General features: G+C 50.2%; 2 protein-coding genes and 1 long non-coding RNA gene across 10 annotated transcripts in view; 2 read left to right on the top strand and 1 right to left on the bottom strand.

The window, feature by feature from the left end:
* Nucleotides 1-11,263, top strand: part of Esyt1 (extended synaptotagmin 1) — a 17,360-nt gene extending 6,097 nt beyond the window's left edge. Inside the window, 21 exon segments of one of the 4 annotated variants that reach the window (NM_017249.2) lie at nt 241-289; nt 402-488; nt 565-657; nt 870-941; nt 1,053-1,139; nt 2,609-2,758; nt 3,119-3,265; nt 3,383-3,559; nt 3,762-3,844; nt 3,925-3,973; nt 4,058-4,147; nt 4,260-4,355; nt 4,547-4,618; nt 4,726-4,812; nt 9,102-9,239; nt 9,349-9,491; nt 9,579-9,677; nt 9,758-9,889; nt 9,963-10,068; nt 10,522-10,571; nt 10,836-11,263. In NM_017249.2, coding sequence (NP_058945.2) covers nt 241-289; nt 402-488; nt 565-657; nt 870-941; nt 1,053-1,139; nt 2,609-2,758; nt 3,119-3,265; nt 3,383-3,559; nt 3,762-3,844; nt 3,925-3,973; nt 4,058-4,147; nt 4,260-4,355; nt 4,547-4,618; nt 4,726-4,812; nt 9,102-9,239; nt 9,349-9,491; nt 9,579-9,677; nt 9,758-9,889; nt 9,963-10,068; nt 10,522-10,571; nt 10,836-10,875 — 2,047 coding nt within the window. In that variant the 3' untranslated portion in view covers nt 10,876-11,263. 4 annotated transcript variants of the gene reach the window in all.
* On the bottom strand, nt 11,202-26,219 carry LOC120093526 (uncharacterized). Of its 4 annotated transcripts, XR_015625013.1 has the most exons (5): nt 26,037-26,219; nt 24,798-24,905; nt 24,131-24,233; nt 12,176-12,394; nt 11,202-11,750 (listed from the first exon to the last, which is right to left on the bottom strand). It is a non-coding gene; the product is annotated as an uncharacterized LOC120093526 (long non-coding RNA). The 4 variants fall into 4 exon arrangements; XR_015625012.1 differs by lacking the exon at nt 11,202-11,750 and having other exon boundaries at nt 12,019-12,394; XR_015625014.1 differs by lacking the exons at nt 11,202-11,750; nt 26,037-26,219 and adding an exon at nt 25,258-25,897 and having other exon boundaries at nt 12,019-12,394.
* On the top strand, nt 21,603-26,068 carry Myl6bl1 (myosin light chain 6B like 1). Of its 2 annotated transcripts, none has more exons than NM_001432265.1 (7): nt 21,603-21,661; nt 22,976-23,191; nt 23,729-23,756; nt 23,976-24,119; nt 25,092-25,265; nt 25,592-25,669; nt 25,783-26,064. In NM_001432265.1, the coding sequence occupies exons 2-7, from the start codon at nt 23,021-23,023 to the stop codon at nt 25,809-25,811; spliced, it is 624 nt and encodes a 207-aa protein (NP_001419194.1). In that variant the 5' UTR covers nt 21,603-21,661; nt 22,976-23,020; the 3' UTR covers nt 25,812-26,064. The 2 variants fall into 2 exon arrangements, 1 of the variants encoding a protein (NP_001419194.1); XR_015623728.1 differs by lacking the exon at nt 21,603-21,661 and adding an exon at nt 24,250-24,386 and having other exon boundaries at nt 22,995-23,191; nt 25,783-26,068.

Here is a 26,219-nt window from a genome sequence, read left to right as displayed (position 1 = left end):
GTTTGATCCCTAGCACCCAGGGAGGCTTACAACCTCTGGCCTTCTTAGGCACCTGCACTCACATGTACATACCCACACACAGAATTCTTAAAAATAGCAAAGTAATGGGTTCAGTCCCCAGCTCTGAAAAAAAAATAGCGAAGTAAAAAAGGATTCTTGGATTACTCCTGGATGGTGAGTGGAGGGAAACCTGCTGACTTGCTAATACTTGTGTCACTGTCCTCTCCACCCCTCTTCCAGAATGAAGCTGGACGTAGGGAAGGTATTACAGGCTGGAGTCCTGGATAATGTAAGTTGGGAGAAGAGGAAGGTGGAGCGATCTCTCCCTCTGGGAAGTGACAGCTGCTGCCTTTTGGGTGGTCTCTGACCTCTGCTTGTCACTTCCCTTCGACTCCCTGCAGTGGTACCCTCTACAAGGTGGGCAAGGCCAAGTTCACTTGAGGTTAGAATGGCTATCACTTCTACCAGATGCAGAAAAGCTGGATCAGGTAAGAGGCATAGGACACCGGAAGCTGGGGACACGGGGGTGGGGGGTGAGGTCTGACCTCTGCTCCCTCCTCCCAGGTTCTACAGTGGAATCGAGGCATCACTTCTCGGCCAGAGCCCCCGTCAGCTGCCATCCTTGTTGTCTACTTGGATCGAGCCCAGGATCTTCCTGTGAGTTTGGCTTGTAGTATGGGTGGATTCGAGTCTTGGGGAAAGGATGCCCACTCCTCCTTTGCTGAGGATGCAGATGCCCCTGCCTGCAACGGTTCTGAGGAGGGGTCAGGTCCACCTTGAGGAAGAGTCTGCTGGCCCTGCCTTACATCATCAGACCACAGACACCCAACACTCAAAGGATGATGTCTGAATTCTATTCCCCAACACAGCTGAAGAAAGGCAACAAGGAACCCAATCCCATGGTGCAACTGTCAGTTCAGGATGTGACCCAGGAGAGCAAGGTAGGGGTGAGGACAGCACTGGTTCAGAATAAAGGGGAGCAGGCCTTGCCTGCCTTACGACACTTGCTAGTTTCAAAGCACATGGGAATGGTGCTGTGTCATCCTCCTCAGGCTACCTACAGCACCAACTGCCCAGTGTGGGAGGAGGCTTTCCGATTCTTCCTGCAAGACCCTCGAAGCCAGGAGCTTGATGTGCAGGTGAGAGCTGCCCTGTCCTGACTGCCTCCTCCCAACTCTGCCTCGTCCTGTCTTCCAGGCTTTTATCAGTTGCTTTTCCCCCTGCTTTCTTAGATCTGTGTTGTGTGTGTGTGTGTGTGTGTGTGTGTGTGTGTGTGTGTGTGTGTGTGTGACAGACAGAGAGAGACAGAGACAGAGAAACAGAGAGACAGAGATAGATAGAAGATAGATAGATATAGAAAATAGATTAGGTAGGTAGATAGATAGAAAATAGGTAGATAGATAGATAGATAGATAGATAGATAGATAGATAGATAGATAGGGATTAATTTAGCCTTCATCTGTCTTCACAGTGCTGGGATGTGGGTGTGAGCCCCACATCTAGCTTTGTGTTTTGTTTTTTTTTTAATATTTATTTATTTTATGTATATGAGGACACTGTCACTCTCTTCAGACACACCAGAAGAGGGCATCAGATCCCATCACAGATGGTTGTGAACCACCATGTGGTTACTTGGAATTGAACTCAGGACCTCTGGAAGAGCAGTCAGTGCTCTTAACCACTGAGCCATCTCTCCAGCCCCACAGTGTAACTTATTATTATTTTACTTGTTCATTTTTCATCCTGCTCACTAACCCCCTGTCAATGACCCCCTCCTACAATTTTTCCCAGTTTTTTTTTTTTTTTGTTTGTTTGTTTGTTTTTTTGGATAGGGGCTCACTGTGTAGGCCTGGCTGGCCTCAAGCTCACAGAAATCCACCAGCCTCTGCCTTAGTGTGTCAAAGTGTGCCACCACACCTGGCTTAAAATTTATTTTTATAGTTGGTAACTCTGTACTTAAAATGAGTAATTTTTATGGTGGGGAGATTTGTGCTCCAATAAACTTAGCATGTAGCATTTAAAGGTCATAGAGCAGTCAGGAAACATTGTATCATAGCTTCCTTGCTTACTGGTCAGGTTGAGAGAGGAAACATGTAGCTGCTGATAGTACAGCCTTGGAAGGTCCTCAGAGAAGAGAGGGAGGCTGGAATAAGTAGGGTTGGAGCCTGGGGGCCAGCAAAGCATTGGCTCAGTTGGGAGATAGAGACATAGCCTGGTGACCGGCATTTGATCTCCAGAAAATACTTAAAGGTGGGAAGAGAGAACCAACTCCACAAAATTGTCCTCTGACCTCCACACATGCCCTTGGGACACATTCCATGTATGTCACATGCCCATATACAGCAAACAATCTTTTTTCATTTGGAACAAAGATCTCAACTGAGCCCGAAGGATAGTAAGTGAGGCTGGAATAGGCAGGAGAGAGAATGAAGAAGTTCTCGGGGAACAGAAAGAGCAACAAGGCAGAGCGAAGGTGGTGTTGACAGAAGACGGTCATAGGCCGGTTTGTAACTGTCGGGAGGGAGAGCAGAGCTGGAGTCCTGTTACAGTGTCCTCAATATGCCTCCTTCCCTAGTGATTCACCTCCATTCCTGTGCCCTGCCACCAGGTGAAGGACGACTCCAGGGCCCTGACTTTAGGGGCCCTGACCCTCCCCCTTGCTCGCCTGTTGACTGCCTCTGAACTCACCCTGGACCAGTGGTTCCAGCTCAGCAGCTCAGGCCCAAACTCCAGGCTCTACATGAAACTGGTCATGCGGGTATGGCTATGGAGGAACCGTGCAGGGGGAAGTGGGAGGGGCGTGGGGGGTGGCTGTGGATCCTTTGGTCTTCAGAGAGTGGAATAGGAATACCCTGTGCAGGCACATCAGAAACGGTGTGTAGAGCTGACTGGGGGAAGGAATGAGAGGAGCCCGAGCTCTGTCCTTGGCCTGCGGCCTGCCCAGGAGTTCATCTGCTGACTGCCCGTGCTGGGCACTCACACTGTCTTTCTTTTTTTTTTTTCTTTTTTTTTTTTTTTTTCGGAGCTGGGGACCGAACCCAGGGCCTTGCGGTTGCTAGGCAAGCGCTCTACCACTGAGCTAAATCCCCAACCCCACACTGTCTTTCTTATACTGCAGATCCTGTACTTAGATTCCTCAGAAATGCGCTTGCCCACTGAGCCTGGTGCCCAGGACTGGGACAGTGAGAGTCCAGAGACAGGCAGCAGTGTGGATGCCCCACCTCGGCCCTACCACACGACTCCTAACAGCCACTTTGGGACTGAGGTAAATTGATACCTGGAAGCTAGAAGGCCCTGTCTGTCCACACTGTGTACCAAGCCTGTTTTAGGGGTGCTTCTGAGAGTTCTTGCTCTCTTTGGTCAGCATCTGTTCCTTCTGTAGAATGTTCTTCGGATCCATGTATTAGAAGCCCAGGACCTAATTGCCAAAGACCGTTTCTTGGGGGGGCTGGTTAAGGGCAAATCAGACCCCTACGTCAAACTGAAGGTGGCAGGAAGAAGTCTCCGGACCCACGTTGTTCGGGAGGATCTCAATCCCCGCTGGAATGAGGTTTTTGAGGTCAGAAGTGAGTGGCTGGGGCACCTCTATGTGTCCCAACAGTGACTGTCATTCTTCTGTGATCATCGGATGAGGGTGGGGTCAGCTGATGGGGGTGTGGCTATCTGGTGGGGTGTGGCCATCTGGTGGGGGTGTGGTCAGCTGTTGGGGGTGGGTAGTCATTTGGAGAGGAAAGAGAGAGACTTCCCTTTTCCCCCACTAGGTGATTGTCACATCAATCCCTGGCCAAGAGCTTGACATTGAGGTCTTTGATAAGGACTTGGACAAGGATGACTTTTTGGGCAGGTAAGAGGATAGGAAGCAGTTGGATAGGGCCCGTAGGCCAGGGTGTCGACAGTCAGCCTCGTCTTTACCCTTCACCACAGGTATAAAGTGGGTCTCACCACAGTGCTCAACAGTGGCTTTCTTGATGAGGTGAGCATGGGCTGAGAGGCTGTGTCTCCTGATCTTGACCCAAGCCTCATTCTCATCCTCAACCGTTCCTGCCTGTACCCACAGTGGCTGACCCTGGAGGATGTCCCATCTGGGCGCCTGCACTTGCGCCTGGAGCGTCTGAGCCCCAGACCGACTGCTGCTGAGTTAGAGGAGGTAAGAGGAGCCGCTGGGGCAAGACAAGGCAGGGCGCACCCTCTGTCAGCGTCCAAATCGAATCTCAGGTCCCAGGAAGTCAGTCCCTATCCATAGCCCACTGTGTGTCCAGGTGCTGCAGGTGAACAGCCTGATCCAGACCCAGAAGAGCTCAGAGCTGGCGGCAGCCCTGCTGTCTGTCTACTTGGAGCGCTCAGAAGATCTGCCGGTGAGAACAACCAGCTCCAGCTCTACGCCCAATAGGTTCCTGCCAGGGTGGTGTTGGGGTGAGATCAGTCAAAGCTATGAGGATGGGGGCTGTCACATGAACATGGAGGTGTGGCTCTGTGCTCTGTGACTTTAACATGTAACTGCGGGAGACTAGGTCTAAACTTACGAGTGACTGATATTTCCTTTCAGCTCCGAAAAGGAACCAAGCCTCCCAGTCCTTATGCTATTCTAACCGTGGGAGAGACATCCCATAAAACTAAGGTAGAAGGAGATGCTCTCTAAGGGGATCCTTCCCTGATAAGGTCGGGAGGGGAGGAATCTGCAAGACTGAGTGCCACTGCTCATCCTAACCTCTCGATTGCCAACAGACTGTCTCCCAGACTTCAGCCCCCATCTGGGAGGAGAGTGCCTCCTTTCTCATCAGGAAGCCACATGCTGAGAGCCTGGAGCTGCAGGTACTGTGAACTCCTGACCAGGCACAGGGTGACCTTCTGGAAAGCTCCTGGTGGCAAACACCTGTGATAGCTCCTGGGAATCTGAGGCAGGAGGATTGCACTGAGTTCAAGGCCAGTCTGGGCTAGTAAGACCCTGTTTCAAGAAAAGAACACACCACCACCATCAAACAAAAGAGAAGTGTTAGGGCTAGGGTTTTACAGCTGTGAACAGACACCATGACCAAGACAACTCTTACAAGGACAGCATTTAATTGGAGCTGGTTTACGGGTTCAGAGGTTCAGTCCATTATCATCAAGGCAGTAACATGGCAGTGTCCAGGCAGGCATGGTGCAGGAGGAGCTGAGAGTTCTACATCTTCATCTGAAGGCTGCTGGCAGAATACTGACTTCCAGGCAGCTAGGTCTTAAAGCCCACACCCATAGTGGTACACCTACTCCAACAGGACCACACCCCCTCCAACAAGGCCACACCTCCTCCAACAGGGCCACACCTTCTAGTAGTGCCACTCCCTGGGCAGAGTATATACAAGCCATCACAGGAAGGAAAGCTTGAGTCCTCAGCTCTGGTCACAGTGTCATGGGAGGACAACAGATGGAGGATACTTCTAGAAGAGTAGGTGAAGACTTGAGGAGAGAAGAGGAGGGGTCCTACCAGACCAGGGAGGTGGGGCAGTGAAGCATCCTTGGAAAGCTTCTGAACTTAAGGGCTGACAGGCCCTAAGCAACAAGACTAGAAAGGTCAGTGGTGGATCTCAGGGGCAGCTTACAAACACCTGCCCTCCAGCTCCACAGGATCGGGTGCCTCTTACAGTCCTTGAGTGAGTACTCTCATACACACATAAATGAAATAAAACCAGAATTTTTTTTTTTTCCGGAGCTGGGGACCGAACCCAGGGCCTTGCGCTTGCTAGGTAAGCGCTCTACCACTGAGCTAAATCCCCAACCCTCAGAATTTTTAAATTTTATTTATTTTGTTTTGTTTTGTTTTGTTTTTTTGAGACAGAGTTTTCTCTGAGTCATGAGCCCTGGCTGTCCTGGACTTGCTCTGTAGACCAGGCTGGCCTAGAACTCAGGAGATCCTTCTGAGTGCTGGGATTAATGGGGTTGGGGATTTAGCTCAGTGGTAGAGCACTGCTTGCTAGGCAAGCGCAAGGCCCTGGGTTCGGTCCCCAGCTCTGAAAAAAAAAAATTAAAAAAAAACTTTTGGCGAGGGACAGCTGGTGCGTGCCTGTGCTTCTGGCAGATCACAGGTTCTAGGTTTACTATGGGTAGCTTCAAGGCCAGCCTAGCTCATGAGGCCCTGTCTCAAAAAAAAGAATTTGTAAATTTTTAAAAATTTGTTAATTTTTTTTAAATTTAATCTTTTTTTACAGTTCAGATTTTTATCCCCGTCCTGGTCCACCCTCTCACTGTTCCATATTCCATACCTCCTCTCCCATCTCCCTGAGGATGTCCCTGCCCCCACCCCCCAGACCTCCCCACTCCCTGGGGGCCTCAAGTCTCAAGGGTTCGGTGCATCTCTGAGTGCAGACCCCGCAGCCCTCTGTGTGTGCTGGGGGCCTCATATCAGCTGGTGTATGCTGCCTGGTTGGTGCTCAGTACCTGTGTCTGTGAGATCCTGGTCTGGGGTCCAAGTTAATTGAGACTGCTGGTCCTCCTACAGGGTGGCCCTCCTCCTCAGCTTCTTCCAGCTTTTCCCCATTCAACCACAGGGTCAGCAGCTTCTGTTCGTTGGTTGGGTACACATATCTGCATCTGACTCTTTCAGCTACTCGCTGGGTCTTTTGGAGGGCAGTCGTGATAGGCCCTTTTTTGTGAGCACACCATAGCCTCAGTGTCGGGCCTTGGAGAATTTGTATTTTATGCTAAAGTGTGAGTGATTGTTTTAGACCTGCAGACAGCAGGATGGTGGCCAACCAGGACAGCAGTAGGAGCAGGCGGACCTAAGGGACTAGCTAGTCTGGGTGTGGTGGCACAGGCTTGTAGTCCTATCATAATCTTGGTCCTAAGGTGGAGGTCATCCAGGGCTACATGAGATGCCATCTCAAGCAAGTGAGGGAAGCCTCTGAGTAAGTAAAGGACGACATTATTACAAAGGCCTGCTAGGATTTCTGGGGGAGGGGGGGTTGTTAGTGTGTGTGCATACATGTGTGTGAATGCAGGTGTGTGTGGGTCACAGAATGCATGTAGAGGTCAGGCAACCTGGATGTCGTTACTTGACTGCCACCTTAGTTTATATGGGGTCTCTCTGTTTTTGCTCTAGGTCTACTGAAGCTGGCTGGTCAGGCTTTCAGGGGTCACCTCCCCTCCCAGTAGCATAGGTACTTGTGTTGGTTTGTGGGGTGTGAACTTAGGTCCTCATGCTCCTGTTGCAAATGCTCTTACCCCCTAGGTCGGCTCCTAAAAAAAAAAAAAAAAAAATTCTCATGTAAACTGGCTGGCCTAGAGCTCCCAGAGAGCCATCTTCCTGCCTGTCGCCCAGGTGCTGGAATCAAAGGTGTGAACTACCCAGCCTGGTTCTTTGTTTGTTTTGTTGTTTTTTCCTGTTAGAAATTAGTGCATCGGGTTGGAGAGATGGCTCAGAGGTTAAGAGCACTGACTGCTCTTCCAGAGGACCTGAGTTCAATTCCCAGCAACCACATGGTGGCTCACAACCATCTGTAATGGAATCTGGTGCCCTCTTCTGGTGTGTCTGAAGACAGTGACAGTGTACTTATATAAATAAAATCTTTACAAAAAAAAAAAAAAGAAATTAGTGCATCTAAACAACAACTTCTGGGCAGTTTTGTTGTTAACTTTTTGAGACAGCATCTTACTCTGTAACCCTAGACTGACTGGTCTCCTGAACTGCAGGCGCCCTTCACCCACCTGCTGTGCTTGTTCGGGAGAAGGTCTTCGGTCTTGCCCTTGTGAGCACAGCTCTTACCTAACAACTCTGATAATGGAGGAATACTTCAGGGGACCTGCACTGTAGCCAGAACACAGGTTGCAGGAAACAAGATAGGTTTCAAACGTAGAAGAGGCTGAATATTGCCAGGAGAGAAAACTGTCTGAGCTGGGTACGTGGTGGCAAATACCATGAACCCCAGTACTCCGGAGACAGGAAGGTGGACAGAAGTCCAGGATAGCCAAGGCTACATAGAGAAACCCTGTCTCGAAAAACTAAAACCAAAACCAAAAAAAAAAAAAAAAGTTTAAAAGGTTAGGAAATACAAAATAGAAATAATTGTGTTAGTTATATTTTAAGATCTTAATTATGAGGGCTGGAGAGATGGCTCAGTGGTTAGGAGCACCGACTGCTCTTCCAGAGGTCCTGAGTTCAAATCCCAGCAACCACATGGTGGCTCACAACCATCTGTAAAGAGATCTGATGCCCTCTTCTGGTGTGTCTGAAGACAGCTACAGTTAACTCATATATTAAAAAAAAAAAAATCTTAATTCTGCATAGGGGAGTTGTGTCTGCATGTGTGTCAGGGAAGCCAGAAGAGGGTGACAGTTGTGGGATAGGCTGCCATGTGAGTGCTGGTAATCAAATTCAGGTCCTCAAAGAGCAACCAGTACTCTGTGGTGGCTGGGCCCTCTCTCCACCACTCACATCTGCACAGGAAGGTTTTAGACGTTACATATGGGTTGTAGAAATGAGAGCAGGACAGGCAGGAAACTTTCTGAGCCAGGGAGTCATGGCGGCACTCAAGCTGGCTTCAAACTCGGTATGTGGCTGAGGGCCACTCTCCTGCCTCTACCTCTGCAGTTGGGGGATGACAGACTTGCACCACCACACCTGCTACTGCATTGAGCATCACCCCCCGGCCCTCTGCTGTATTTACTTTTTCTTTTTGAGACTGTGTAGCCCTGACTAGCCTGGAACTCGCTCTGCAGACCAGGCTGGCCTCAAACTCAGAGATCTGCCTCTGCCTCCCTCTCCCTCCCAAGCGCTGGGGTGTGTGCCGCTGCTGCCCAGTTGTGCCTGGCAATTTATTTTAGTTTCTGCCTCTCCTTTTTCCATTCCGCTGGCACTACTGTCAAAGCTTACAAAGTAGAAAGTAGAGGCCGCTTTAGTTGAGAGAGGAGAAGGTAGGCAGGAGGCTTCATGGCACATACCTGTAATCCTAGCACTGGGGAGGCTGAGCTACGAGATCCTGAAGGCAACCTGGATGAGCCCTAGTGTCTAAGGAAGAAGAGGAAAGGGGGAGGGGCTAGCTATAACACATGATCTGCTCCTCCAGAAGAGGAACTTTCACCTAAACCACCAGAGTCTTTGGATCCTTATCAGTGCCTTTGCCCCACAGGTTCGGGGTGAAGGGACAGGCACCTTGGGCTCCATATCCCTGCCTCTCTCTGAGCTCCTCCAGGAAGAGCAACTCTGCCTGGACCGCTGGTTTGCACTCAGCGGTCAGGGTCAGGTGCTAATGAGAGTGCAGCTAGGGGTGAGTACCAGGGCCAGCCCAGAGGGCTCAGGACTCTAGAGGGTGGGAGCTGTAAGGAGAGCCCTCCCGACTGAGGGCTCCGCCTAGTTCACACTTCTCCTGCCCCCAGATCCTGGTATCCCAGCATTCAGGAGTGGAAGCCCACAGCCACAGCTCCTCCTCTCTCAATGAAGAGCCTGAGGTTTTAGGGGACCCCACTCACACCGCCTCCCCAGTCTTAGAGGTCAGGCATCGCCTGACACATGGTGACAGGTAAGGGGCTGGGAAGGGAGTCGCATGTATGCAGAAGTGTGAAAGTGGGTCACTGGTTTCCTAGATCCTGTTGTCTGTTTCCCACAGTCCCTCTGAGGCTTTGATTGGGCCCCTGGGCCAGGTGAAGCTGACAGTGTGGTACCACAGTGACGAACAGAAGCTGATCAGTATTATTCATAGCTGCCGGTGAGACCCTGCCCATCGGTCCTCTATAGTTCCCCCCACCCATTGCCTCCAGTGCTCCAATGCTCCCATCCTTGGTGCAGGGCCCTTCGACAAAATGGACGTGATCTCCCAGACCCCTATGTGTCAGTGTTGCTGCTCCCAGACAAGAACCGAGGCACCAAGAGGAAGACCTCACAGAAGAAGAGGACCCTCAATCCTGAGTTCAATGAGCGGTCAGTAAATGGGCATGGTGCGTCAGCGGGGGCTGGGGAGGCCTGTATCGCTAAGATCTAGTGTCTTCCCCAGGTTTGAATGGGACCTGCCCCTGGATGGGACTCTTAGGAGGAAGCTCGATGTCTCTGTGAAGTCAAACTCCTCCTTCATGTCAAGAGAGCGTGAGCTTCTGGGGAAGGTGAGCGGGCATGGACTAAAGCTCTGGGGCCATCTGGGGTGTGATCATATCCTCACACAGGGGTTTACCTGGGCCGTGACCGTATCCTCACACAGGGGTTCACCCGGGCCGTGACCGTATCCTCACACAGGGGTTTACCTGGGCTGTGACCATATCCTCACACAGGGGTTCACCCGGGCCGTGACCGTATCCTCACACAGGGGTTCACCCGGGCCGTGACCGTATCCTCACACAGGGGTTTACCTGGGCTGTGACCATATCCTCACACAGGGGTTCACCCGGGCCGTGACCGTATCCTCACACAGGGGTTCACCCGGGCCGTGACCGTATCACATAGGGATTCACCCGAGGCGTGACTGCATCACATAGGGGTTCAAAACGATAAAGTATGTTGATAAAGAGTTCTTTAAAAAGTACCAGAATGACATCTTGCCTCGTCACCTTCTGACCCAGGTGCAGCTGGATCTAGCAGAGATAGACCTTTCCCAGGGTGCAGCCCAGTGGTGAGTGTCTGCAAAGGAGTAGGTGGGGCTGGCTATGCCAGGGGAGAAATCCCAATCACAGGATGTAATGAAAGTGAGAACCACAGGACCCCTTGGCATGTTTTTCACGTAGGAGAGAACCCAGCTGGGCATGGTGGCTTATGACTGTGGTTCTAGCCTGAGGGAAGCTGGAGAATTGAGAGTTCAAGATCAGCCTGGGCTCTATACCAAAACTGACATACGAGCCTTCTTCATTCCGCCTGAGCTCTGTCCTTGCTTCCCTAGGTACGACCTGATAGATGACAGAGACAAGGGCGGTTCCTAAGAGCTGGACTGTGACAGCCTGGCACTGCTGACTTCTCGCCTTGCCTCATGCCCCTGTGTAATGAGCCTTCACAGCTGGGGCTCCAGGGCTGAGCCTGTGCCCTTTTGCCTTCTGGGCCCATATAAAGGGTCTTCGCCTGACCAAAGAGGATCACATTGTCCCCACTACTGCACGGCCTTCCTTGCGCTGCGGGCTCCTAGGGCGGGGCCTGAGCTGGTTATTTCCTGCCTGCACCTCCTCCTTCCCACTCCTCAGGGCCTCACGCACCGCACCTGTGCCTGGCCGCTGGCAGCCCTAGCAGTGGCGTAGCTCATGCCAAATACAGCTTCCGGAAAGCCTTTTTTTTTTTTTTTTTTTTACATAATAAAAAAATACACAGAAAACAGTGCCACTGGGTCCGCGCTAATCTCTACCTCGCTCTAAGTCTGCATGTTGTTGAATGGGGCGGAAGATCTTCTGTGGTTACATGGTCATCTTCTCAGCTGTCAGAATGAACATAGGGGTGTGAAGGTAGACGACGGGCCAGCTCCTCAGACTGAGGCTCTTGGACTGCGGGTACGAGATGAGCAACAATCTGGCTGTGTCCAGCTTCTCATATGTGCGCGCTTCGCCCCATGATGGCTGCATCAGTCCCGTGCGCTGTATGAACTGGGAACACTTGGAACACTTGGATTCTATAGAAACCTCCAAGTTGTTAGAAATTGGTCCTGGGGCTGGAGAAGTGGCTCAGTGGTTAAGAGCACTGGCTGCTCTTCCAGAGGTCCTGAGTTCAATTCCCAGCAACCACATGGTGGCTCACAACCATCTGTAATGGACCCAATGCCCTCTTCTGGTGTGTCTGAAGACAGCATCATATATACGTAAAATAAATAAATCTTAAAAAAAAAAGAGAGAGAAGAAATTGGTCTTGACACCCCAAACATGGTACTATACAGATGGACAGAAAGGACTCCAGACAGCAGCAGGACTGATTTTCTGACCAAGTGCCTAGGTTATAAACTCACTGACTAGAACTAATGTGACCACTGCCCATGTCAGACCACTGCATCTATTAAACCTTAGACTCAAACCAGCTGTGGCCCTTTCCCTTGAAAGCTGGACTCCAACCTCTAACAGTGTTTTCCCAACTGTCAAACACCTTCATTCAATTTGAAAAGATCAGTTTACTCAATAGTGAGAACCTATGTGGTAATCACTGAGCATGAGAAAGGCTCTTCTGTGAAGCAGCTGATGCCGTGACAGGGTCTCATGTAGCACAGGCTGGCCTTTAATAACTCCATACGTAGTGCCCGCCAGTCACCTTTAACTCCATGTGTAGCTGGGGATGACCTTGAGCTTCATATCTTCCTTCCAAGTGCCAGGATCATAGCTTTGTGGTACTACAACTGGCTTGCTTTGTTTTTGTCTTTAAGATAGTCACACGCTGTATGTAGCCCAGGCTAGCCTCAAGTTCAAGGCAATCCTGCTGCAGCTTCCTTTTGGAGAGCTGGAATTACAAGCAAGAGCCACCATGCCCAGCCTGAAAGACAGAAAGAAAGAAAAACAGCATAAACGCTACACTGAGTGTGAATGTAGCTGGTTTGTTTCTAGGCACCCTGTGCGCTCTGCTACATCCATCACTAGGTCAGACCCCTTACACCAAAATTCTTTTTTTTTTTTTTTCCCCCCCGGAGCTGGGGACCGAACCCAGGGCCTTGCGCTTCCTAGGCAAGCGCTCTACCACTGAGCTAAATCCCCAACCCCTACACCAGAATTCTTTAAACATTTTTTTGACAGGCTCTTGCTGTGTAATTAGTCCATGGCCTAGAACATGTGGCAACCCCCCCACCCCCACCCCTTAGAGCTGGGATTACTTGTGTGTACCATCACCTTCTCTTTCACTCCAGCCTCTCCCATCTCAGATCTCCGAGGGGGAGGAGCACTGAAGACAGAGTGGAAAAACTTGAAACTTTGAAGCCTTTTATGTAATTATGCTATGCAGGGTGTATACAGCCTGAGGCCTGCTGTTTTAGGAGGCTTGAGAAAATGTAACCAGGGGTTTTGTTTTGTTACATGTGATTTCAAAAGTCACTCTTGGCCTACTTGACCACTTTAAGCAATTACATTTCCAGAAAACCAGAAGACTTGGCACCGCTTCTGCTCTGGAAAAACTCTTACTCTGTCCCAGGGTTTCCAAGTCAGGATACAAAAGGGAAGAACACCGGCTTAGCAGCTCTGAGACACTGCAGTACTCAGTTGTCCTTAAACAGATCTGGGGATAGGATTTTTAAATGAAGGGCTGGAGAGTTGGCTCGGTGGTTAAAAGCACTTGTTGCTTTAACAGAGGACTTGGGTTGAGACCCAGCACCCACGGGGTAGCTCACAACTGTCTATAGCCTCAGTTCCAGGAGATCCAGCAGGCATGTGTGTTGTGTATACACACACATGCAGCAAAGCGTTCATACACATAAAGTAAAAGAACTGTAAAACAAAAATCACTGTCTTTGTTTTTAAAAGACTATGAAGGAATCATCTGCTGTGGAATTACTTGTCATTTAGCAAAACTTTGGGGGCTTGGGGGTGGTTTTTTCTGTACCCAGGCCCTCATGCATGCTAGCTAGCCAAGTGCTCTATCACTGAGTTATGTCCCAAGTTCTCTGAGTTTTGAGAAGGGGGTCTCGACAAGTTTCCTAGGCTGGACTTGAACTTGCTCTGTAGCCCAGACTGGCCTTGTACTTGTGATCCTACCTCAGCCTCCCAAGTAGCTGGGACTACAGGCCTACGCCATTGGACCTGACTTGTGCTTTAATGTTTTAGTTTTTGTGTCTATGGCATATGTATGCATTAATATGTAGGCATGTGTGGGTACAGGTGTGCCTTGCATATGTGTGTGTGTATGCCTTGCATGTGTGTGTGTGTGTGTGTGTGTGTGTGTGTGTGTGTAGGCCAGCGGTGAACCTCAGTGTTGTTCCTCAGGAACTCTCTACACTTGCTTTTCATTACAATGTGGTGTGTGTGTATGTGTGTGTGTGTGTGTGTGCGTGTGTGTGTGTATGCTTCCCTCATCTGTTGTGTGGGTCAGAGAGCAGACTAATCAGCTTTTATACACTGAACCTTTCTGCTGGCCTTACCCTTGTCTTTGGAGACAAAACAGATGTTACTATGAATCCTTGGCTGGCCTGGTGCTTGCTATGTAGACCAGGCTGCCTTGAACTCATGGAGATCTGCCTGCCTCTGCCTCCTAAATGCTGTCCCAGACTCCAGTTCTTATGCTTGTACAGTGAGCCATCTCCCAGCCATATCATGCCATAAAGCCCAGGCTTGCCTTAAACTCGGCAGTCCTCCTGCCTCTGCCTGCACAGTTCTGTGTTTACAAGCATGTGTCTCCATGCTCTGTGGCTTTTTTCTGTCTATGTGTAGTGTCAGGGTACAAACCTAGGGCTGCACACATGCCACTGAACGACTGACTGCCCTAGCCGGCCTCCAAACGGTTTACTTTTGACAGTGACCAGTACAGGTCACTCCCTTAGCTTTATTGGACCAAAGGATATGTAGTGGTGAAGAGGGTGTGGCAACTCAGTCATCTGCCCAGCCTTTTCCCTACGTAGAGAACCCTCCAGCATTCCCAGTTGTAGCACACAGCCTCTGAGTGAGGGGTTAACGTGCCACCTTTCCAACCTGGAAACTCCAGTTCCAAGGGGAGCCAATGCTCCCTCCTGGCCTCTTTGGACACTGAACACCAGGCATGGACATGGTGCATATCCATATATGCAGGCAAAATGCCCATACATATAAACAAACAATAAGTATTACTAAAAAGTACACATGGGCTGGAGCCCCAGCACTTGTGGCAGCTCAGTTCACAGCCATCTATAACTCCAGTCCTAGGGGATCTGACATCCTCTTTTGAACTCTATGGGAACCAGGCATACATTTAGGGCAAGATAGCGGGGTGAAGCACTTGCCACAGTCTTGAAGACTTGAGTTTGAGCCCTAGACCCATATAAAAAAATTGTGAACTTGACACACAGGCCCACACACACCATGCCCATACCACATCCACACAAACATCATGCCCATACATACAAACAATAAAATTGCTGGGGGGGGGTGGGGGGAAAGGGTTATTTTATAAAACAGGGTCTTACTTGGTTGCCCCGGCAGGCCTTGAACTCACAGAGATTTGCCTCAGGAGGAGCTCTGAGCAGCTCCAGGCCAGTCAAGGCTACATAGTGAGACTGTGTCATGTCTCAGAAACCTAATTTAGAAAAAGTGTTTATGAACTAACTGGAGCCCGGAGGCCCTTTTCTCTTCTCTCCCAGCATCTACTTCAGATCTTTATATCCCCTAGAGTTCTCTCCCACTTCCTCCTCCTCAAGTCAAATCACCTCACCAACTTCAGGGTGAAAATGTAAAAACAGTAATGCATGACATTGCTCCCATCCCTCAGGCCGCCAGGGTCCCTCCCTGACGACACCAGCTGTAGTGTCATATCTGTCCATTCATTCTACACACATTTCAGGACTTTTGTATGGACTAGGTGACCTGGCTATGTTTGGTGCTGGAGAGTGAGTGTGTGTACGTGTGTGTGTGTGTGTGTGTGTGTGTGTGTGTGTGTGTGTGTGCGCGCGCTCATGTCTTGGAAGAGCATAGGAGTCAAAGGGAGCAAGCTGAGCAACCAGAGAACCAGAGACAGGTTATCTTTGAAGATCTGCAAGCTCTTGGGTGTGGCAGCACAGAAATGTGGCCAGAACAGGAAATAAGTGTTAGAAGGTGAAGCTGGGCTCTCTTTGTGGGCTACTGGAAGCCAGTACTGCCAGGGTGCCAGCTGGGCAAAGGCTCAGCCTCTGGTCCATTCCGACTACCCCGTCTTTATCCAGGCACACAGAAGCCGATCAGGAAGCTGGGCTCATGGCCCATGTTTTGGCTCCTGTCTGTATGGGACACTCAGGAGGCTAAGGCAGAAGGATTGTCACAGTTTGAGGAAAGAGTGGGCTGCACAGTGAGTTCCAGGACAGCCTGGTGTGGTGGCAAATACTGTGATCTCAGCATATGGGAGGTGAAGGCAGGAGGACCAATTGAAGGTCATCCTCGGGTACAGAACCAGTTCCAGGCCTACCCTGTCTGAGAAAAAACAAAAATAAAATACTTGCAGGCCAAATTCCAAATATGGATGAATTTGAAACAGGGAGATGACGTAACGAGAAAGAGAGGTGGGTGGGAAAAACAGCCCATCTGACGGCTTATCTGTTAAAGCATTTGCCTCCGACCCTGACAACCTGAGGTTGACTCAGAGTCCACACAGTAGAAAGAATCAACTGATTCTCACAGGCTGTCCCTTGGCCTCAGCACCTACTCACCTCCACCAAAGAACAAAGGATGTTAGAAATGACCACTGTTTATTACAGCTTAGATTACACTACTTATATGAAACAAGATCCCCAGGCCCTAGCACTGACGGAAGAGCATCTGCAAGCTTGTTGTTATAGGAAGTCCCAGGAGATTCTAAAACAACAGCAAAGTCTATGACCTTCGCCTTAGTAAACCGCAATAGGAGACCAGCTTTACTTGTTAAAACTTTTCTATTTACACCCCACATCTCACACTGGTCTATAAAAGTGGCCTAAGAAAGGCTTCGTAAATGCTGTATAAGGCCTGTCCTTACCCTCCCTTTTATTATGGGTCACTTATTGTTTTGGGATTTTTATGGCTGTGACAAAACACCATGATTGACATCAAACTGGGAAAGGAAAGGTTTATTTCGCTTTAAACTTCCAGGTAACAGTCTATCACTGAGGGAAGTCAGGACAGGGACTCGAGCAGGGCAGAAACCTGGAGGCGGGAGCTGATGCAGAGGCCTGGCTTGCTCAGCTTGCTTTCTTGTAGAACCCATAAGCATCAGCCAAGGGGTGGCCACACCTTTAACTACTAGTGAAGGAAATGCACTACAGCCTGATCTCATTTCTCTTAACTGAGGTTCCCACCTCTCAGATGACTATAGCCTGTGTACCAAGGTGACATCAGACTACCAAGAATAACTGACACACAAACACATCACTTCAGTATTAAGCCATAACCTTTCCTTTCTGTTCACTCCCAAGATCACATAATCATATTAACATCACGTCTAAAACATCCCAAAATTTAAAAGTCCCATAGGGCTGGAGAGAAGGTTTGGTGGTTAAGAGTACTGGATAGGGGTTGGGGATTTAGCTCAGTGGTAGAGCGCTTGCCTAGGAAGCGCAAGGCCCTGGGTTCGGTCCCCAGCTCCGAAAAAAAGAACCAAAAAAAAAAAAAAAAAAAGAGTACTGGATAATCTTCCAGAGGACCTGGGTTCAATTCCCAGCACCTACACGCAGCTCACAACTGTCTGCAACTCAGTTCAAGGGGATCTGGCACCATCACTAAGACATACAGGCAGGAAAAACACCAATGCATATAAAAATAAATAAATCTTACAAAATTCAAATAGTAAAAGTCCAAAGTCTCTTTAAAACATTCAAAATCGCTCCTGTAAAATAAATGTTACTTTTTTTTACCTCAGAGAAGAACCAGCCCACAGTTGCAGTCTGAACAAAGCAAAACCAAGTTCCAACAGTGTAACTCGGCACCCAGTGTCTGGGGTTCTCTCAGGGCCTGGGTCACTTCTCTGGCTCCGCCCTCTGCAGCACAGTTTGCCTTCCAGGATCAGGCTGGCTCCCCTCCACGCCTTCCGATGTTCTTGGTGGTTGTCCCCTGGTTCTGGCATCTCCAAAATGCTGGAGTCTTCTACTGCATCTGGGCTGTACTTTCACCTCTAGCCTCTCCTGGGCTCTTTTCAGGGACTTCAGGCCTGCCACACAGCTGCTGTCCATGACCCCTTCATACATTTAAAGCACTTATCAGCTGCCAGCATGACGTTCAACCTTGGCCATCTCTGGACCACAGCTTCTACTATCTCTGAGGAAACACTTCCCAGAGGATTTTTTTTTTCCAGAGCTGGGGACCGAACCCAGGGCCTTCCGCTTGCTAGACAAGCGCTCTACCACTGAGCTAAATCCCCAACCCCTTCCCAGAGGATTTTATGTCAGTGAATCACAGCTGATTCTTCAGCTCCAGCTGACCAGACACCAGATTCTCACATAAAAGGCTAGGTGGAGTCTTTGTTTCCCTCTGAAACTCCACAGGCCAGGCCTCTGTGTTCTGCACTGCTCTCCCCGCATTTGTTACCTCCCAAGCTCCCACAGAGCAGCTCACTGTGCTGAGCACTGCTTTTCCAGCCCAGAGCTCAAATGCCACCACAACCCTCAACTAACAGCTACAGTGAAAACACTAGGCCAGTCCTTTCTGTCACAGCAACGCCCTCAGTCCTGGCAACAATTTGTCCCAGGTTTTTTTTTTTTAACTACTGTATGAAACACCATGAGGAAAAGTAACTTGGAAAGGAAAGGGTTTATTTTGCTCGCCCTTCCAGGTGTAGGTCCTTAGGACATCAGGGCAGAAACCTGGAGGCAGGAATTGGTGCAGAGGTCATGGAGGGGTGTGGTGACTGGCTTGCAAGGCCTGCTTCCTTATAAAACCCAGGACCACCAGCCCCGGAATGACCACACCCACAAAGGGCTGGGCCCTTCCCCATCAATCACTAAGAAAATATCCAGCGACTTGGGGGAGGGGCTGATGTTGGGATGTAAAGTGAATGAATTAATGAAAATAAGAAAACTGTAAATGTCCTACAAGCTTGCTTACTTACCTTGCGAAGGCATTTTCTCATAACTCTGGCTCACGTCAAGTTGACATAAACTAGCCTGAGCTAATTACGAGTATGCTATGGCCGAGTAGCTTGGTGGTTTAGTGGGAATCCTAACAGTGGGGGTGGGGGCTGTCCCAGGTTCTGGTTCTTTTGCCTGCTTATGGGAACCTTCCCCTTACGGAGTGGCCTCTCGTGCAGCCTTGATGTGACAGGAGGCCCTAGGCCTACTGTGTAGCTTATTATTTTGTTGATGTTCCTGGGAGGACTGCTCTTTTCTGAGGGGAGGATGTGGGAGGACTGCGGGAAGAGGAGGGGGAAACTATGGCTGAGATATAGTACATTCGAGGAAAAAAAAAACAAAAAACCAAACCAACCCAATCAGCACACTTATTTTTGCTAACAATTTTTTTTCTGACAACTTAGAAAATAAACTTTCTCTCTACCTAAGCTATTGTCCATCTCCACACATTAGCCAGTGTTTTTAAAACTAGTTGTAAACTGGTAGTGGTGGCCCACGCCCTTAATCTCAGCACTCAGGAGGCAGAGGAAGTGGGTCTCTTAAGTTTGAGGTAAGTCTGGTCTACAGAGGGAGTTTGAGGCCAGCCTGGTCTACAGAGAGAGCCCAAGATATCCTGAGAGTTTTGGTTTCCTTAAAGACCCACCATGTTATGTGTTTTTGTTTTAAGCCCAGGTGTGGGATATAGGACAGCTTCAGTTTGCCCACAGCCGCTATGACTGTCTGGTGCTCCAAGAGGGCGTGATCTTGCCATCTGCAGTTAGTTTAGTTGTGGAGGCTCTGCAGAGGGCATAAAAACAAGAGCCCCAAGAAGGCCAGCAGCAGTTGTTGCTCCCCTTGCCATTGCTGGGTTGCTGACTCACCCCTCGAAACACCACAACCCCAACCAACAGGACGTAGCCTGTGGAGGTCTCTGTCCTCTTTTCCCTGTAATCTTTCTCTCCTGCCTAGTGCTGGGGGCAGGAAGGGATTAAAGGTGGATAAGGGTTGGAAGGGAGATAAAAGTATAAGAACTCGATAAAATAGCTAAAGAGAAAAAAGGCAACAGCTAAGTCTATGGACAGAAACCCTGTCTCAAAATAAATAAAACAAAGAGAAAAATCTAGTTGTACGGGGTGAAGCCACAAGCATTCGAGTTTCTGAAATGATACAGTGCTGTGTGATTAGTGACACTTCTTTCTTTTTAGCACTATGAGGTAGAGAGCTTGCCTGGCATGCAGAAAGCTCTGGGTTCAACCTCAAGCACCTTAGAACACAGGGTAACAGGGGCAGAGTGGGCCAGCCAGAGCAGCATGGTGAGACCATTGGGAAAAACAAAACAACAAAAAAAGTCACACTGGACTACATATCTATTAAGATCAGTATAAAACACCTTGCCTCAAAAAGAAAATGATTCCTTTTTGATGATGACGGAGACTGAACCCAGAACCTGAGCGGTGCAGACAACTGCTCCACCAGCAAGCTCTCGCTTCAGCACTTAATCACTGTTGTGGGTGAGACAGCTTCTCACTGTATATCCCAGGCTTGTTTCTTCACTCCCAAAGCTGGGATTACATTTATGTACCACCACGTCTGCTTCATTGTTCTTGTTTTCAAGTTTAAGACAAGCTCTTGTGTCCCAGGATGGACTAAAACTTCATAGCCGAGACTAACTCAGGACTTCCGATTCTCCTCACACATACACACCCCGACCCCTCTCATCTGTAGCCCTGGCTGTCCTGGATCTTCACCCACATAAAAATAAAACTTTGGGCTAGGCATGGTGGTGCAAGCCTTTATCCCCTACAGGGAGGCAGAGGCAGGTGGATCTGAGTTCCAGGACAGTCAGCGCTATGTAGACAGGCCCTGTCTCAATGAAAAAAAAATGTTAACATGTCTAATCATGAGAGTTATTTTACATGGGGGCCAAATGACAGTACAGGCTCCGCGGGGCCTGAAGTCTTGATCAGCACCACAGAGTACCTCGAGAGAGGTCACTCCCTTTATTAGTGTGCAGTCTGCGGAGCAGTCACCTGGAATATTGTTTCCTGTATCAGGTTATTCCTTTTCTTTCCGCTCTGAGACTGGATCTCACTTAGCCCAGGCTGGCCTGAACTCCCTACGTGCCCACTGACCTGTCTGCACCTCCTGAGTGCTGGGACCCAGAGCTCTATACATGGGGAGCAAGCACTTTACCAACTGCGCTACATCCCTTGCACCCGTACAGACCTTTTTACTCTTCGGAGTTTTCTCTAGCTTCTGGCTACAAAATTGGTTTATATCTCATTCTTCCTACGGTGCCGCTGGGAGTCTTCTACCCTGAGCTATTTCTGGTCCACTTTCTTGCACAAGCTCTAGGATGAGGCGCGCTGCCAGAGTTATTTATTTATGTGGTTCGGGACGGTGGGTCGGTTCCCTCTCTGCACCCAAACCTTCGGTAAACGCTAGGGAGAAAGCAAACACTCAGGCTGGGCAATGGTGTCGGAAAAGGAAGGAAAGGCTGCAGAGCCCAGCGCTGCATTTGTTGGGGATCTCCCGGGGACGAACGCGCTGCATAGGCGGCGTCAGCCGACGCCTGCACACGGAGGAAAGTCTGGAGCAGATGACCAGGCTAAACTGTAAATCTTAACATCTACCTCAGTCGCCAGCCTCTAGGCTTTTCGGCTAAGATCAAATGTGTAAAAAAATAAAATAAAAATGCGAAACTCTTCAAGTTACGTGACGCCGCAGCTAACGGCCTGAGGAAGCGAAAGCAGCCCCAGCCTCCGCCTGCCTACCGCCCGGCCCCGCCCCTGGCCTTGCGGGCGTCCCTGAGTCTGCATCCCTAGGGTCAAGGGTGGGGACGTCTCAAGCCCTTTCAATTCCGGAACTGGCGCACGCCTCAGTGTCTGAGTCAACAATTGCCACCACGGGCCGGAAGTGACCGCCAACTCTCACCACCCGGGGAAGGTTTCCTGCGAGCACGTGGGCGTGCGTGGACTACGACTCCCAGCATGCTCTGCGCCCGCCGCTGTTAACCCTTCAGGGACCGGAGCTGCCCTGAGTCCCGCCCCCCCACCTGCCCCTTCCTTGGAACCGGCAAGGTGAGTTTTGAGGGGCTGGGAGGGCCTTTTTCCTCTCTAAGGCTTAGGAGTGAGTGTAAGTGAGGGAAACTGGTGTGTTGTTTGCGGAAGGATTCCTTATTTTCCAAAAATGGGACAATTTGCAGTAAAAAGATTCTGACGCCTTTACAAATGGAAGACACACTGCCACTCTGTGAACTCCAGGGCCTAAGTGGAATGACCAGTCTCTCAGAATGCTACCTAAATCTTCTTTATCCAAGAAGAGAGTAGCCAGAACTCCCTTCCAGCTCCCAAACATCATCTCTTCCCTTTGCCAGCGCTTCCAGCAAGGTTTGTGACTCAAAGCTGAGCCAAGGTTTTTGTTGTGATCCTGACTGGTTGGGTGCCAGTGTGGATACCTACCAACTTCTTAGGAGATTCTGTAACCTTTTTGGGGTATTAGAGGGCTCATTGTCTCCCAGGGTCCTCTCCCTCTGTGTGAGTGTGAGTGTGTGTGTGTGTGTGTGTGTGTGTGTGTGTGTGTGTGTGTGTGCGCACACGAGCGCCTGCCTGCCTGCCTGCCTGTCTGTCTGTCTGTGTCTCCTCATCCTAGCCTCTTGTCTGATTTGAATAACATTGTCTTGTTGGAAAATGTTCCTTCTTTGGAATTATATGTGACAGATGCTAAACCTTGCCTACACTGGAACCCCTAAATCAGCATTAGGTGTAGGATTCAGTGGGTAATGCCATGCTATGGTTACAGTGCGGGGGTGGGGGTAGGTGGGGGCCCAGGGACTTCGAGTTCTAAAGATACAGGAATGAGCAGAAAGGAGTGAAAAGACCCCCTTCTCTCACCTTTAATGTTTCCAGAACATATTTTAAAACTTCCCACTTGACACTAGGTTGTTACTCTGTCCCGCCCCCATACCCCCATACCCTTCACACCCCCATACCCCCATGCCACCCCTAAGTCCTTGCTCTGCTTGGGCTTTTCCACAGTCTAAAAGTAATGAAAGCTTTTGTTTGCTTTTTAGTTTAGTTTTTTCTCTCTTCCCTTAGCTCCTATCTCAGAATCACTGGCAAACGTCCTATCGTCACCCTGGAGGTTACCAGTCCCTGTTCTGAGAAGTCCCTTGTTTCTTCCCTGTACCCTTAAAGAAAACATTCTGTTCAGCCTTAGGGGAGTGGTGTCAGGAGGAAGAATACTTTGGGGGCAAGAGCTCTTTACCACAGGCAGCCAGGGGAGTGAGGGCAGACAGGCAGAAGTTTCTTCTCCCTCACCCTTGCCAACTGGCTCCCTGTCCCCGCCGCTGCCCCCGCCCCTTGACACCCCAGACTCCCTGCCTATTTAAACAGAGATGGTGCCCCTGTCGGCACACTGCTCTTCTGCCACCTGACATCATGCCTCCCAAGAAGGATGCTCCTGTGAAGAAGCCAGCAGGACCCTCCATCTCTAAGCCTGCTGCCAAGTCTACAGCAGGGACCCCTCTAGCCAAGACCAAGGCCGAGCCAGCTGCCCCCCAGACCCCTGTGAAAACCCAAGAGCCCCCTGTTGATCTCTCCAAAGTGGTGGTGAGTCCTGGGAAGTGTGTGAATCTGGAAGGGGTAGTTCAAAGGTGCAGTGCAGCCTTGGGGATTGGGGACCGGGAAGATGTGGGAAGGGTAGGGAATGAATGAACCGCTAGAATGAGGTTGGGGCTCCCAGGCCAGGCCAGTTTCCAGGGGAGAGAGGTGCTGTCTGCTCCTGGCTCAGCTGTTGAACCCCAGGAGGGGAGACTGAAGAGGACAGACTTGTTAGACAATCACAGCTGGGGGCAGGGGTAAATTTAGCCTTTGTTCAGCCCCCAGTTATGTGAGGGATGCAGGACTGGGGTAGCGGGAGGGAAGGGAACAGGTGGTATGGGATTAACCCTGCTCCCAAGAAACCCTCCCCCTATAATTCCTCTTGGGGTGCTCCCAAAGCCCAGGGCTGGGAATGGGACTAAAGTGGCCGGGCTCCCAGCCTCATCCCTTTGGGCCCCTCCCCAGAAGTGGCTGCCAGTTGGTTGTGCTAGAGAGGGACTGAATAAGCCCTGTCATCTCCTCACCTGCCCTTTTTGTCCCCTACAGATCGAGTTTAACAAGGACCAGCTGGAGGGTGAGGAGAAGCCTGTTTCCTAAGCCCCATTGTCCAACACCAAACTCCTGGTCCGATTCTCTGTTCCCTAACGACAGTCCTGACCTTGAAACCTCCCACACTTGTCCTGTTCTCCTCCCTCCTGTGCCCAGCTCGAGCACATAATTTCTAAAGCAAACCTCCCTTCCGGCTGGAGGTGATGGGAATCCCTGGTCACATTGCCTTCTCCCTACATCTCAGAGTTCAGAGAGGCCTTTGAGCTGTTTGACCGAGTGGGTGATGGCAAGATCCTGTACAGCCAGTGTGGGGACCTGATGCGGGCCCTGGGCCAGAACCCTACCAACGCCGAGGTGCTCAAGGTCCTGGGGAACCCCAAGAGTGATGGTGAGAGGAACCTTGAGATTTGTGGGGTTTCCATCTTCTTGGTGTTGGAGGTTGAACACAGCGTTCTGCCCGTGCCACGGAGTGCCATTTCTAGCCAGCAACTTTCTCTTCATCCTGTTTTTTGAGACAGAATTTCGGTATCGCAGCCAAGAATGCCCTTGAACTCTGATCCTCCTACCTGTACCTCCTGTCTACCGCCCACTGGAGTTCGATTGCTCCAGTTTATGTGGTGCTGCTGGGTTGACTCCAGGGCCTCAGGCAAGACAGGCAAGCCCTTTATTATGGAAGTCCTTTTTTCTTTTTCCTTTTACTCAGGTTGGCCTGGAACTTACAGCAGCCCTAGTTGCCAGTTTTCTTTCTCTCTTTACACTTTTAATTAATATTCTTTAGATAGGGTTATTGGTATTATTATTATTATTATTATTATTATTATTATTATATAGGGTCGTCTCTACATAGCCCTGCTTAGCCTGGAACTCACTAGATAGACCAGATTGGCCTCAAACTCAGCCTGTCAGTGCTCAGACTGAAGGTGTGTGCCACCACACATGGACTAGTGTAGTGGTTCTCTCTTTGTGCTTTGCGTGTGTCCTGCCACTTCGATACATCCCTGCCCTCCCCCCCCCCCCCCCCCCCGTTGAGATAGTCTTAAGTTGTTTTGGCTGGCTTTGAACTTGCCTGGTAGCTGTGGTTACAAGACTGCACTGCCGTGCCTGGTAACAGTATCAATTTTCAACAGACTTGGTAAGGTGACAGAGGACCGGGGTGGATCTCAGGACTCAAAAACTGTCAAACACAGGGAAGGAAAACATCCTCAGTGCTGAAAGGGATGAAAGTCACTATGTATAGTAAGGTTGGATCCCACACCTCAGTGATATCTCTCTCTCTCTCTCTCTCTCTCTCTCTCTCTCTCTCTCTCTCTCTCTCTCTCTCGCCCTCTCTTTCCCTCTCTCATCTCTGTCTAATTGCCAGAGCTGAAGTCCCGGCGTGTAGACTTTGAGACGTTCCTGCCTATGCTGCAGGCAGTGGCCAAGCACCGGGACCAAGGCACATATGAGGACTACCTAGAGGGGCTGCGTGTGTTTGACAAAGAGGGCAACGGCAAAGTCATGGGAGCGGAGCTCAGACACGTTCTTACCACTCTCGGTGAGGCAGGGCCCAGAACTGTGGGATGGAGAAGCAGGTGGACCTGGAGGAGCTGGTAGAGCCTAGATGTCTAGCAATGAGCCGAGGGCAGGGAACGTGGTGGGAGCCTCATGCCCTCTTTGCAAGCCACACTTGGGTGGATTTCATGCAAGTCTCAACCCCTGCAGCTCGTTTCTTTGTCTGTCAAAGCTTTTAGCAGCTCCAAGGAACTGTTGATAAGTGCCATACAGAAAGACGACAGGGAGGGTGGGAGGACGAACCACCCTGAGAGTGGCTTGGACTAGTGAGTACGGGAAGGCAGAGGCTCTAACTGTGTTTGGGTTCAGGAGAGAAGATGACTGAGGAAGAGGTAGAGACTGTTTTGGCAGGCCACGAGGACAGCAACGGCTGCATCAACTATGAGGGTGAGGGGGCAGGATGACCAGGGGGGTGAGGAGTCTTGAGGGGGTTGGGAGTGTACCCTCGTTTACTCAAAGGTCAGTTTCTGAAGTCCTCTCCTCTCCTCTCGTGTGTGCAGCCTTCCTGAAGCACATCCTAAGCCTCTGAGCTCCGCAGCCCCTAGTGCCCTCTAGAGAGGCAACGATCCCGGTCAACCAGACAAGCGCAGGCAGTGCGTTTCCCCATCCGACTGTAGCGCAGCCGCCAGCGCTGGACAACTTTCTTTCTACCCCACCCAACTCCACCCCACCCCACGTAGAACCTGCGGGATCGGAAACTTGCCCCACCTCCTGTGCGGCCAGTAGTGCGTTCCTGCCACTAGGGGGCACTTACGGTTTTGAAATAAAAACATGGTTCCTGCTTTGGTTTCCGACTGGTTTCTTTTGAGGAAGGGGAAGGACGGGAGCGGTAGTCCTTTCTTCTGCAAAAGTCCAAATCCCCTGCTCTTAGTGCAGTTCGGAAGAAAGGCTTCCAAGAGTCACACCCTAGGCCTCCGCCGTGCTCCTGAGCAGAGTT

This window comes from Rattus norvegicus, chromosome 7 (assembly GCF_021556685.1).
Source record: "Rattus norvegicus strain SHRSP/BbbUtx chromosome 7, alternate assembly SHRSP_T2T, whole genome shotgun sequence".
NCBI lineage: Eukaryota > Metazoa > Chordata > Mammalia > Rodentia > Muridae > Rattus > Rattus norvegicus.
Note: the sequence above shows the minus strand (reverse complement) of the source record. Positions and strands in the feature narration are given on the sequence as shown.